Genomic DNA, 12,799 nt, shown 5'->3' on the forward strand with positions numbered 1-12,799 from the left:
TGCCTACTGGCTACTGAGCCTTAAAGGGCTGGGAACACTGAGGGAGGGAGAGCACTCAGGGTGCAGAAGGCTTTTTGCAGTGCTGGGGCAATGCCCAACACTGTACGTGCCCCTTTCTATGCCTGGAGTACAAACTCAGAGCCACCAGGGGCTTCCTGCCAAAGATTTATTCCATTTGCAGAACAGTGCAAAGCAATCACTGTCTGCACTGCACATACACAACCTCCTACACACTGCATTCCCAGGCACAGCAGGGAAGGGGAAAGGCCTCCCTGCCTTCCTCCCCCTCTCCCCAGGGACAGACAGGCTCAGAGGTCTGCATTTATGAGACACACGGTACAGTCCCACATCCTGGGAAAAAGGCCAGTGCCTGACTTTCCCATGCTGAGCCTGGGCTGACACCAAAAGGCTGCAGGAGGGAGGTCAGCAGCACAGCACTGCTTGAAGTCACATAGGATGAGATGGGGTGGGAGAGGATGAGGGTGAAGGACTCTGCCTGTTGTCCTCCAGGCTCAGTACTGGCACGGCCAGGATGCCAGGGTGACAAAAGGGACATGGAGCAGGACATAGCTGCATGTTCTCCCTGCTAGCCCACAGAAGGAGCTGGGGATGCTGCAAACAACAGCTGAGGGCTGAGCAGAGGAAGGCCCTTGCCTTGCTGGTCACGTACAGCCAGAGACCCAGATCCTGGGGTTTGGAGAACCTGCCATGCTCCTGGAACACACCCAATCTGCAGAGAACACAGGAGGCCTCATCCAGCTACACAACACAGAAACAAAGACTCTGCTCAGAGCGAGTCCGTCCGCTTACGGGCAAACACTGCTGACACAGTCTTGACGATGCCCCGGATGCCAGCACCTCTTTTCAGCCTGGTATCGGGGATGCGCTCAGCCAGTCCGTGGAACACCATAAGAGCCCCGTGGTAGGCCTCAGCTGCAGAGACCTCATAGAAACCACAGTCCAGAGACAGGGCCAGGAGCCGTCCCTCCTCACTGGAGACAGCCCGTCGGTGCTGCAGGTCCCGCTTGTTGCCCACGATGATGATGGGCACCTGGCCCTGCCCCTCCTTGGCCGCCCTAATGAACTGCACTTTGAGGGGCAGGAGGTTGAAGCTGGCACGGTCGCAGATGCTGTAGACCAGGATGAAGCAGTCTGCCCACTGGATTCGTTTCTCTTCCGAGGAGCCATCGTCAGCTTGATCCTGGGGAATGGGGAGAAGGAACGGATTGGGTTTCCTCCTTAGGAGGAGGGCACACAATGGGACCGGAACCCTCTCACCTGTGAGCTGGGGACATCCCAGATGTGGAAGAGAACCTCTCGGCCATCCACGGTCAATGTGTGGCTGTAGATGAATTCTGCCAAAAAAATGAGTCTGAGGCTGTTTGTCTCTACAGAGAGATCCCTCACAGCTGATCTCCTCCAGAATCTATAGGGACCCAGGGCTGGGGGCACGGAGCCGCGCTGTCCCTGCACTCGGCCCATGTACAGCTGCACCTTCTGCACCCCAGTACAATGACAGCACAGCTCCTGATCAAACATGAGTATCAAGCCTCTGGGGAGCTATAGAAAAGTATGGAAGAGGACAGGAAGGAACCAAACCCTGCAGGAGGATCAGGTTTGCCCTGCAACCTCCCTGTCCCTAACGGGAATGGAACGGGGCTGGTGTGGTCAGCACTCACCCATGTCTCCGTACTCCCCGATAAAGCGCCTAGTAAGGAAACGTACAGTCAGGGCTGCAAAGGGGAGAACAAGGATCACAAAATAATCCCAAACCTCTGAGACTTTCATCTTAAACCCAGCCCACGCACAGCTTAGACCTGAACACACTCAGGACGCATTCCCCCACAGACTCCCACTGCTGGTACCAACCTCTGATTTTCCCCTTTCTGGACACCAGCAGAAAGGCAGGACTGCTCTCTGCAGCTCATTCCCCAAACCCCACTGCAGTCTGCAGCCTATTTTTGCAATAGAAATGGGTTTCCCTGCCTGTAAGTTCTCAGCTCGCGCTCATTCCTCACCTGATTTCCCCACGCTGTCTGCTCCCATCACCAGCACATTGGCTTCTGCTCTCAGGGCGACAGGGCTGGGCAGCTCCAGGAGGGCCGGGTGCTCGGGGGTGAAGCTGGCACTCCTGCGCAGCCGAAGCCCCATGGCAGCACCCCCAGCTCCTCCACGTGCACCCGAGGGACCTTCCAGGGCTATGGGGTACTGCCTGCAGCTGCAGGCAGCGGGATTCAAAACGTTGCTATGGGTTGGATCATCCCCACGGTACGTCAGCGCTGGGGCTGGCCTTGTCACCTCCCAGCACACAGGGCTGGCTGCAGAGTATCCCAGGAGGCTGCCCACGCTGCTGCTCCTCAGCTGGGACATGTGGTCCTTTTGTCTCTCCTCACGGAGGCTGGAGGATCACCCACAGAGCATCTCATAATGGAAGATGTGTCTCAAAGCAGATTAAGCATCTCAGAAGTGATGGAGTGCATCACAACCGATGGACCATCTTACAGATGATAGAGCATCTCGCGACTGACGGAGCGTGCTATGATCAATCACAGAATGGCTAAGATTGAAAAGGACCTTAAAGATCACCCAGCTCCATCCTGCTGCTGTGGGCTGGATGCCACCCACCAGCTCAGGCTGCCCAGGGCCCCATCCAGCCTGTCCTTGAGCACCGCCAGGGATGGGGCGTATCGTGATGGAGCACAGCATAAGTGATGGAGAACCTCAAAAGTGATGGACTTGTGGATACGAGCAGACAAGGAACTCTTCACAAAGCAGCGAGGCCCCGGCCCTGCCTGCCCAAAAACCTGTGGATGCTCCAATCGGGTTGGATGGGGTTTTAAACAAACCCGATCCGGTGGGCGGCAACCAGCCTACGGCAGCGGACGGAACCGGACGGTCCTAAGATCCCTTCCGACCCACGCCATCCTACGACTCCACGAGCATCTCAGAAGCGACGGAGCACATCGCGCCCCGACCCCACCCACCGCCCGCCGCGCTCCCAGCACCGACGGCCGCCGCGGCGCCGGGCCGGGCGGGGCCGCCTGACGCCATCGCACCGCGCCGAGCAGCGCTCCGCCCTGCGATGGGCCCGGAGGGGGCGGCTGTGCGGGTGGCGGTGCGGGTGCGGCCGCTGCTGCCCAAGGAGGTGCTGCGCGGGCACCGCTCCTGTCTGCGCGGGGATGCGGCCACCGGGGAGGTGGCGCTGGGCCACCGCCGCCGATTCCGCTTCGCCGCCGTGCTGCCCGAGGCGGCGGGGCAGGAGGCCGTGTACGGCGCCTGCGTCCGGCCGCTGCTGCGGGCCTTCTTCCAGGGCTTCAACGCCACCGTCTTCGCCTACGGGCAGACGGGATCCGGCAAGACCTACACCATCGGGGAAGCCAGCGTCGGTGAGTGGCGGGCAGCGACTTCCCGCCCATCTCATCTCCATCGCCAATCCTCAATCCCAATCCCGTAGCTCCCATCCCACCCATCCCTCTTTCCAAAGTTGTTTCAGTGGTATTATCGGATCTATAGTTACCTCAGTGAGTGTGGACCCCATCGCTGTTTGGGATGCTGAGTTATGTCCGTACTTTGAGATCCATCTCTGCTCTGCTCTCAGGTCAGGCTGTAGCTCCAGCTGTGGAGTTGCAGTTCTGCATGGCTGCTGGAGACAAAAGCAGAACAGCTTAAGATCACAATGGCAGAGCAAGCAGATAACGAGCTGGGTGAGCTGATGGGGAAACGCTGGCTCCAAAGGGCAGCACTCTTTTGCTTTGCACTGGATGTTTGTTATCAGTGGGAACACTGACATCCTTTTTTCTTCTCGAGGAAGAACTGTTGCATGAGTCTACCAATGCTGTGCCAGGAAGCAGTGGGGTGAGGTTTTCCCCAAGTCCTAAACCTCTTGCAGGGAGTTTGAATTTAGGCAGTGCAGGCTGTAGTTAGGCCGGGGGGCTGCTCCCCACTGATGAAACCTACACTGCAGCCCTGGCTCCAGCCCATCCCCAGCCAGCGTGGCTCCAGGCACACGCCATAACCCATGATCATGTCCATGTCTCTTCGCCAGCTTCCATCAACGAGGATGAGCAGGGCATCATCCCACGAGCCATGGCAGAGACCTTCCAGCTCATTGACGAGAATGACCTCATTGACTACACAGTGCGCGTGTCCTACTTGGAGGTGTACAAGGAGGAGTTCCGGGACCTTCTGCAGGTGGATACAGCCAGCAAAGACATCCAGATCCGAGAGGATGACAAGGGCAACATCGGTATGTGCAGCTGCCCTTGGGCTTCCTTTTCTCCCATCTCAAAGGCCGTTGCTTGGTTTTGTCATTTTGTTGGGTCCCTTATCCATTTGCTGTTGCAGTGCTCTGCGGTGTGAAGGAGTCTGAGGTGGAAGGGCTGGATGAGGTGCTGAGCCTGCTGGAGATGGGCAACACGGCCAAGCACACGGGTGCCACGCACATCAATGCACAGTCGAGCCGCTCACACACCATCTTCACGGTGACGATGGAGCAGCGGCGCGGCGCTGGCCGTGTCACTCGCCTTGCCCTGTCCAACCAGCCCACCATCCCCGCTTCAGGGCAGGTCCTGGTTTCCAAGTTCCATTTTGTGGACCTGGCGGGCTCAGAACGGATCGTCAAAACGGGAAACACCGGGGAGAGGCTGAAGGAGAGCATCCAGATCAACAGCGGGCTGCTGGCCTTGGGCAACGTCATCAGCGCCTTGGGGGACCCTCGGAGGAAGGGCAGCCACATTCCTTATAGGGATTCCAAAATCACCAGGTACAGATGGGGAGTGGGGCCCCACACATCCCATGGGCTGGTGGCCCAGCAGCAGGGACATGATGCTTTTTGGTGGTCCTTCTCATGCCCAGCCTACCTGGTTTGCTGGCAGAGACCCCAGGCTGAACAGAAGCTCACAGGGCAAGTCATCCCTTCTGCTTTCATGCCAGTGAGCACACAATTGGGTGGTACCTGGCTCCAGGAGTTATTCAGGTAGAAACTCGGTCATGATGCAAGTTGTTACTCCTCTGTCCTCTGCCATTCAGAGAGATCCATACAGGCTCAAGCACTACATCCAAGGAGAACCACATGAGGTTCAGCAAAGCCAAGTGCAAGGTACTGCATTTGGGTCACAGCAAACCCCACTGTCAGTACAAGCTGGGGACGTAAATCTGAAAAAGCCAGCTGTATTCTGGGCTGCATCCAAAGCAGAGTGGTCAGCAGGGCAAGGGAGGAGATCCTGCCTCTTCTCTGTGAGACCTTACCTGGAGTACTGCATCCAGAGGTGGAGTCCTCAGTACAGGAGAGACACAGACCTGTTAGAGCACATCCAGGGAGGGCCACAAAAATGACCCAAGGGATGGAACACTTCTAAAAGGACTTAGAGCTGGGGACAGCGCAGTCTGGAAGGAGAGAAAGTGGCCTCACAGTACCAAAAGGAGCTGGAAGAATGAGGCGGCAGACTCTTTAGTGGGGTCTAATAGGACAAGTGGAAATTATTTCAAACAATAAGAGAGGATATGTAGCTTGGATATAAGGAAGACATTTTTTTTTTTTTTTTTAGCAATAAGAATGGTGAGGCAATGGCACAGGTTGCCCAGAAGGGTGCTGGATGCCCTGTCCCTGGAGACACCCGGAGTCAGGCTGGACAGGGCTCTGAGCACCTCATCAGCTGTCAGTGTGCCTGTTCAGTATGGGGGAGTCGGACCAGAAGACTTTTAGGGAACCCTTGCAACTGAAACAATTCTATGATTCTATTTCATCATTCTGCTCTCTCCAATAGTGCAGAGCACGTGTATCATTCTCTTTGGGTTTTGCCTCTGAAAAGGACTGGAAACATTCTGGTTGCTGCGTTACCACGCATTCCAGCCATCTCAGTCACCGCTGTCTGCTTTGTGCAGGATCCTGAAGGACTCCCTGGGGGGCAATGCCCAGACTGTGATGATAGCATGTGTCAGCCCTTCCTCCTCTGACTTCGACGAGAGCCTCAACACACTGAACTACGCCAGCCGAGCTCAGAATATCCAGAACAAAGCGGTGGTGAACTGCCGCAAGGAGACAGAGCAGGTGGAGGAGCTCCACCTGCAGATAAAGAATCTGCAGAAGGCGCTGGAGCAGCGGCACCGCTCCGAGACTCGCATCATCAACCGCTCAGACACCACCAAGCGCTGTCCCCAGGAGCCCAGTGCTCGGCTGCTGGCTGAGTGCGCGCACTACCGCACCTGCACAGATGCCGCTTACCGGCTGCTGATGGAGCTGCAGGAGGACAGCAACCTGACCGTGGAGCAGATCCTGCGGGTGAAGGAGTGGCTGTGTGCGGTGGAGAGCGAGAGGAGCGAGCTGACCTCGGCCGGGCTGGATAGCGGCATCGAGAGCACTTCTGCAGAGGATCAGAGCCTGGAGGCACAGGGGTGCAAGCTGCCCAAAGCCCAGGTAGCAAACGGCTGGGGGGTTTCAGCTCAGCCGTACTGCCTACCTGTCCTGTGTCTGCAGACTGATGTCTCTTATGTGTCCCAGGGGCAGGTGAGCACTGAGAAGAGCTTTGAGGCCATCAAGGACAAGCACGTGGCCAACCTGCAGAGACAAGTGGAGCGCCTGGAGGAGGAGAACAGGGATTTTCTGGCTGCCTTGGAGGATGCCATGGAGCAGTATAAGCTGCAGGTATTGATAGGATGTGCTTTCTTAAATGGAACCTCCCCTGCTTCAAGGTGCAATCCAGCCTTGGAGTTCCTCTGCAGCACCTCTGGGATCTGTGTTACTTTGTGACATTTTTCTCACTGCCTCCCTAGAGTGACAAACTGCAAGAGCAGCAGGATAAGATCTCAGAGCTGCACGTGCGCCTGGAGATGGCGATGCCAAACCTATGTGTGCCAGAGCTGCTGGAGAACCTGCACCTGGTGACTGCCACCCAGAGACCACACACAGCCCCACTGGCAGCCACAAAGCCCCATGGCCTCAGCAGCGTTCCCACCGAGCAGAGCAGAAGGAGCCATTGTCAGAAGGTGAGTTGGAGCTCTGCCTTTTTGCTGCACCTAGCAGCAGTGCCCAGCTGGAAGTCAGCTGCCTTCCTTAATGCTGGCTGTCCTGCAGCATATTTCATCTCTTTGCAATTCCCTACCCCTACAGCTCAACAGCAGTTCCTCCTTAAAGGAAGACTCGGCCGGCTGTCACCCAAACCTACCCAGCAGTGCAGAGCTCAGGGACACAGCCCTGCAGAGAGAACACAGCCAGGGCTTGGAGAAGGCAGCCGAGATGTCCTCAGAAGAGGATGAAGAATGGGAGCTGAGGCGGTCCCTGTATCAGCGCCGGTGAGCTGAGGCTGAGGCAACACCACACGTTGCCATGACAGTTGTGCAAGTTAGAAATGACAGTGCTGCAGCAAGAGGTGCCTAGACCCAAGTGACCAATTTGCTCATCTTTGTAGAAATGGGATTCCCAGCTGGAGTAGGAGAGAGGTGAGCAGCAAGCTGAGTGAGGAGCCAAGCGGAGGCCATCCCTTCTTCATTCAGGAGGAGCAGCTGGAGCTGCCCAAAGGTAGGTGGCAGCTGTAGGCTGAGGGGCAGTTATCCTGGTGCTGCACTGGTCCTTTGCTGCAGATCTTATGTGTGATTGTCTTGCTGTCCCCTGGGCGTCCTTACCCAGCAGTTTGTGTTGCAGAGGTACCCAGGAGGCAGGAGCGCCCTGCAGGGAAGGACTCAGAGTGGAGGCTGGTGCAAGCCCAGCAGAAGATCCGGGAGCTGGCCATCAACATCCGCATGAAGGAGGAACTGATCACAGAGCTCATCAAGACAGGTGCAAAGCTACTGGTGGGCAGTGTGCATCAGGCAGCTAGGGAGCTGCTAGGTGGGATATTCAGTCCCTGCTTCCATCCTCACCTCCTGGTGTGCTCCACCCCTGCACTTTCTGTAGCTACCTACCAAAGGCATGGGGGGGTGGGGAAACCTGCCATCCTGCAGGGCTAGAACAGCAGGGACCCAGAAGTGAGCATGAGGGATTGTGTTACAGGCAGGGACGCACAGGCTCTGAACAAGCAGTACTGCCAGAAGATCGGTGAGCTGGAGCAGGAAGCAGAGCAGGTGCGGACTGAGCTGAGTGACAGCCAGAAGCAGCTGCAGGAGCTGGAGGGTAAAGAGCCCTGGGACCCTGGAGAAAAGCACAAGCTGCAGGAGTACCGCACACGCGTGGCAGCTGCCCAGAGCAAGGCACGGGTGAGTGTGGACAGAGAGCACATGGCTCTGCCCTGATGGGAGCTGGCAACACTCTTGCCCAGAGCACAGGGGCAGCTTTGGTCCTCCGGCAGGTTCTGAGCAAAAAGAAGCAGGCAACTGAGAGGCTGGTGTCGCTTTCGGCCCAGAGTGAGAAGCGAGTGCAGGAGTTGGAGAGGAACATCCAGCTGATGCGGCGGCAGCAGGGCCAGCTGCAGAGACGACTGCGGGAGGAGAGTGAGCAGAAGAGGCGGCTGGAAGCGGAGATGAACAAGCGGCAGCACCGTGTCAAGGTAGGAACCAGCAGGAGCAGCTCCAATGGTGACTGTGGTCAGCACAGCATTAGGCTTGGGGGGTACTGTGCTTTTTAAAAGTAGCAAAGATGCGCTGCTGTGAGAACATTAGCTGCCCATCAACCCGCAGCCCTCGGTTCTGGAGAAACAGCTCACATCCCTTTGAGATGGCTGAAGGTTTCTCCTTCCCCTGTAGGAACTGGAACTGAAGCACGAGCAGCACCAGAAAATCCTGCGCATCAAAACAGAGGAAATTGCAGCTTTCCAGAGGAAGCGGCGGAGTGGAAGCAATGGCTCCGTCATCAGCCTGGAGCAGCAGCAGGTACAGGCACCATCCTGGCCAAAAGGGGCTCCTGCAGCAGTCCATCTTCCCTTTAAGAACAGCTCACAGTGTCATTCAAACAGCAAAAAACTCAAATCATATCTTGCTTCCAGGACCAGGATTTCTTATAAATCATAGCATCAATAAAAAAGCTGCAAAATATTTGCAGAAGAGTAGTGGGAGATGGAGAATGATAGAAGTAGTGATGCCAGGGCTGCATAGGGTTAACAGAGATGGAATCAACTCTACTGCCCTTGAGTCCCCGGAATTGTTGCTGTATGCACGCATGTATATGACTTATGCCTTCTCCCTTCAGAAAATTGAGGAACAGAAGAAGTGGCTGGACATGGAGATGGATAAAGTGCTGGAGCAGCGCCAGGCCCTAGATGAGCTGGAGGATGAGCTGAGGAAGCGTGAAGCTATAGTGGCCAAAAAGGAAGCTCTGCTGCAGGAGAAGAATGGCCTGGAAAGCAAGAGGCTGCGCTCCAGCCAGGTAGGACAAGAGTGTGACACCTGTGTCCCTGCTTCGTTGTCAGCAGAGGTGGGAGGCTGAAAGACAGCGGTGCCACCTGGGGCAGGCAGAAGGCTGCATGTCAGGATAAGGTGAGGGTGTTGGGAAGGGGGAAGGAAATGTGCTTGTGCTGCACCTCACCGAGTTATTCCAGTAGTGCTTGGCTTAAGTGGTGCAGTAGATAGGGGCTGGGGACTTGACTTCCCATTAGAGCAGTCAAGCATAGAATCATTAAGGTTGGAAAAGACCACTAAGATCACCAAGTCCAATGCTCAACCCACCCCACCATGCCCACGTCCCTCAGTGCCACATCCCCATGGTTCTTGAACACCTCCAGGGATGGTGACTCCACCATCTCCCTTGGTAGCCTATGCCAGTGCCTCACCACTCCCTGATAATATTTTTTTTCATAATATCCAACCTGAAACATCTGTTGCAGGCCCTGACAGATGACATAGTCCGTGTGTCGAGCCGCCTGGAGCACCTGGAGAAGGAGCTGACAGAAAAGAACGGGCAGCTGCGCCACGGCAGCGCCCATGACCAGCAGCAGATCCGTCAAGAGATCAGCAACCTGCGCCAGGAGAAGGACCAGCTGCTCAAGCAGAGGCTAGAGCTTGACAACAAGCTGCGCCAGGGCACGTTGCTGTCCCCAGAGGTACCTGCTCTTTGGCTGGGCAGATGCTCCTCCGCGTCCCCGAACGGGGCATGTCCCACCTTCCTGCCAGCGTTGTCTTGGCTGTGAGATGATAAAGGAGGTAGGGATGGGGGTCACACAGGAAATCCTTTGCTCTCTACTGACTGCTGCTCTGCACTTCCAGGAGGAGCGGATCCTGTTCCAGCTGGATGAGGCAATCGAGGCTCTGGATGCAGCTATTGAGTACAAGAATGAATCCATCACATGCCGGCAGCGCGTGCTGCGGGCCTCAGCCAGCCTGCTGTCCCAGTGTGAGATGAACCTCATGGCCAAGCTCAGCTACCTCTCCTCTTCTGAGACAAGAGCTCTGCTCTGCAAGTACTTTGACAAGGTGGGAGAGAAAGCTGGCTGTGCTGGAGGGAGCTGTAGTGTGTGAACAACCTCTTGTTTTCCTCTGCTGCCTTTTTTTCCACCCTGCAGAGCTACACGACCCTTTAAGTCCTTGCTTCTCCCAGCACCTGGGAACAGGGTTTAAGTACCGGGGATAGGATGCATACATCCCTGTAGGGCTCTGCCACACCAGTGTAGCCACACGTTGCTCTTCCTTCATATGATACACTAAAAACCTAACTTGGTGAAGCACAGCGGGGTGAGGAAAGCTGCCCAGGCTCTGAAGGAGCTTGCTTTTGTGCCCTGGCCAGGTGGTGACGCTGCGAGAAGACCAGCACCGGCAGCACATTGCCTTCTCAGAGCTGGAGATGCAGCTGGAGGAGCAGCAGCAGCTGGTGCACTGGCTGGAGGCGGCCGTGGAGCGGCAGCGCCTGGAGATGGACCGGCAGCTCACCCTGCAGCAGAAGGAGCACGAGCAGAGCATGCAGCTGCTGCTTCAGCAGAGCCGTGGTAAAGGCCCAGTTCCCAGAACAGCACTGTTGTTGCTTTTCCTAGGTCTTGCAACTTGCAACGTTGATTGCAATAACCTGGTTTTCCCTTGCAGAGCACATGGAGGAGGGGCTGGCCAGCAGCAAGCTGCAGTACGAGGGGAGGATCCAGGTGCTGGAAAAGGAGCTGAGCCGTTACATGCGGGCAAACCAGGAGCTGAGCCAGAGGCTTAATAGCATTAATCCTCACCCAGGAGCAGCCAAAGGTGAGAACAGGCCATGTGCTTTTCCTACCCATTCAAGACAGGATTCTAAATTCTTTTCCCCAGAGGGAAGACAGCTGAGCCCCCAAGGAATAGTGCTGGCATGGAACAACTTCTGATGTAGCAGTAGAGATCCTAAAACTCATCTCGCTCTTTCCCAGCAGGGATGGAGAGAAATGTGCACACAGGGACCTGTGAGGAATTCAGCCATGGGGAGCTGCCCCTGCCTCCTGCAGAAGAGAACCATAGGGGCAGGGATGAGAGCAGGGAGCTGGTACACGCTCCTCTGCCTGCAACATGGAGACGTTCCTCCCTGCCCACCGACAGCACCGGAGACCCAAGGCATGAGGTGCACTTGCCCCGCAGCCTGGGGCCCACCAAGGCACGCCGGGAGCCCCGCAGAGCCAGCCTGAATGTCACCCCCCTGCCTTACCACCCAACAATGATCGATGTTAGGAAAAATCCCCTCTAGGCACAGGCTTAATGCTTAGCTAGCACAGGGCAGGAAGGATATTGCTGGCGTGAGATTAGAAGCCTTTCTGCCCCCCTAAGCTAGCCTGATGAGGCCCAAGGAAGAAAGAAATGCAACTTTTCACTTGCAACAAGTGTGCAAGGTGTGGGACAGACAGTTTACAGCGTTGCTGCCAGTCTAGGCAGCACTGATCCAACACTTTTCCTCCTGCGCCCTCAGCAGCTTGAATGCTGGAAAGCAGGAGACACCTCCCACCCTGTCCTCTAACACTAAGAACATTTTTACAGTTTGGAAACCTCTGCTGGAGGGCCTTCTCAGCTTCGACAGCCTGAGAAGGAGATGCTCAGCAGTTCTCAAGAATTTGTACATAGATTTTTTTGTAGTAACATTTTTTTTTTTTTTAAAGAAATACATTCCTACTGTAACTTTTCTAATAAAGCAGAGTGAGTTCTATGAAGCAGTGAAACAGTCATTTGTCAGAGACCTCTGTGGACATGGCATGTAGGAAAGATGTTTTGTTTAAAGCTCGCTGCATGGGAACACAGCCATGCAGTGCCACAGTGGTGCCTTAATGTTTGAGTATCTGGTTCTGTAAATGCTCAGAATGATCTGGACAAATACCTTCTCATGAAAAGGCTTTTCATTTACTAGTTCAGCATTTCTTCCACTCACGTAGCAGATGTGGTAGGCTTCCTACATTTTTCCTACATTAAGTAGGAAAAGCATTTCCAGACAGCAACACAGATGCCTGAAAAATCCAGGATAAAAGCAGACCTGATTCAGCACCATTTTCTGCTCCAGCAGGACAAGAAATAAAAACCCAGGTAGCTGATTTGAGGAGGGCAAGAGGGAGGGAAACAGGCGCTCGTTCCTCTGCCTGAGTAAAAACAAGCCTTTCTGTTTCAGCTGAAATCATGAGCACTACCACAACTACTCTTCTAGGCATAGCGCACCAAGAGCCAGCATCTGAAGCACAAAGTCACCTTCCTACACACTTAATCTTGGCTGCAGGGCTGGTTTTGATGCTTGAAACAGGAACTTAGCGTTATTGAGGACTCTAGGTTTGGCTGAGGTGTACATTTAAGTTCAGAGCCTTTATTCTCTACAGAGCTATTCAGCAGAGAAAAGGAAAACTCATCCTACTTTCTTAAAAAGAATTAGTAGTCTTAGAGCTCAATACTTCCCAAAGCTTATAAGAGAAGTGCACCTATATCACTTAAGCACACCATTCCTCTGCTT

General features: G+C 55.2%; 2 protein-coding genes across 7 annotated transcripts; one reads left to right on the forward strand and one right to left on the reverse strand.

Annotated features, from left to right (window-relative positions):
* Positions 1-152: 152 nt before the first annotated feature.
* On the reverse strand, positions 153-2,977 carry LOC100545125 (ras-related and estrogen-regulated growth inhibitor-like protein). 2 transcript variants are annotated; one of them, XM_003209503.5, is made up of 4 exons: positions 2,019-2,970; positions 1,680-1,733; positions 1,279-1,355; positions 153-1,201 (listed from the first exon to the last, which is right to left on the reverse strand). In XM_003209503.5, exons 1-4 carry the CDS (start codon positions 2,368-2,370, stop codon positions 788-790), a joined length of 897 nt encoding a protein of 298 aa, XP_003209551.2. In that variant the 5' UTR covers positions 2,371-2,970; the 3' UTR covers positions 153-787. The 2 variants fall into 2 exon arrangements, with proteins under 2 accessions (XP_003209551.2, XP_085089877.1); XM_085233751.1 differs by lacking the exon at positions 1,680-1,733 and having other exon boundaries at positions 2,019-2,977.
* A 44-nt stretch (positions 2,978-3,021) lies between these two features.
* KIF7 (kinesin family member 7) lies at positions 3,022-12,017 on the forward strand. Of its 5 annotated transcripts, none has more exons than XM_085233748.1 (18): positions 3,022-3,386; positions 4,046-4,246; positions 4,345-4,762; positions 5,884-6,415; positions 6,500-6,643; positions 6,772-6,984; positions 7,109-7,290; positions 7,407-7,516; positions 7,625-7,774; positions 7,988-8,190; positions 8,283-8,480; positions 8,677-8,802; positions 9,119-9,295; positions 9,753-9,968; positions 10,132-10,338; positions 10,649-10,847; positions 10,942-11,091; positions 11,250-12,017. In XM_085233748.1, the coding sequence occupies exons 1-18, from the start codon at positions 3,083-3,085 to the stop codon at positions 11,558-11,560; spliced, it is 4,041 nt and encodes a 1,346-aa protein (XP_085089874.1). In that variant the 5' UTR covers positions 3,022-3,082; the 3' UTR covers positions 11,561-12,017. The 5 variants fall into 5 exon arrangements, with proteins under 5 accessions (XP_085089874.1, XP_019474828.2, XP_085089872.1 ...); XM_019619283.3 differs by having other exon boundaries at positions 3,024-3,386; positions 7,640-7,774; XM_085233746.1 differs by having other exon boundaries at positions 3,026-3,386; positions 7,628-7,774.
* The last annotated feature ends 782 nt before the right edge of the window (positions 12,018-12,799 follow it).

Source organism: Meleagris gallopavo, chromosome 12 (genome assembly GCF_905368555.1).
Source record: "Meleagris gallopavo chromosome 12, MGAL_WU_HG_1.1, whole genome shotgun sequence".
In the NCBI taxonomy this organism is placed as follows: Eukaryota; Metazoa; Chordata; class Aves; order Galliformes; family Phasianidae; genus Meleagris; species Meleagris gallopavo.

Excerpts from the sequence above, each read along its gene's own strand:
- LOC100545125 (XM_003209503.5), bottom strand. The coding sequence starts at position 2,370 with ATGTCCCAGCTGAGGAGCAGCAGCGTGGGCAGCCTCCTGGGATACTCT. Across the intron at positions 1,356-1,679 it reads CGGGGAGTACGGAGACATGG|AATTCATCTACAGCCACACA; the intron begins GTGAGTGCTGAC and ends TTTTTTTGGCAG. Across the intron at positions 1,202-1,278 it reads GGGATGTCCCCAGCTCACAG|GATCAAGCTGACGATGGCTC; the intron begins GTGAGAGGGTTC and ends CCCATTCCCCAG.
- KIF7 (XM_085233748.1), top strand. The coding sequence starts at position 3,083 with ATGGGCCCGGAGGGGGCGGCTGTGCGGGTGGCGGTGCGGGTGCGGCCG. Across the intron at positions 7,775-7,987 it reads CACAGAGCTCATCAAGACAG|GCAGGGACGCACAGGCTCTG; the intron begins GTGCAAAGCTAC and ends ATTGTGTTACAG. Across the intron at positions 11,092-11,249 it reads TCACCCAGGAGCAGCCAAAG|CAGGGATGGAGAGAAATGTG; the intron begins GTGAGAACAGGC and ends GCTCTTTCCCAG.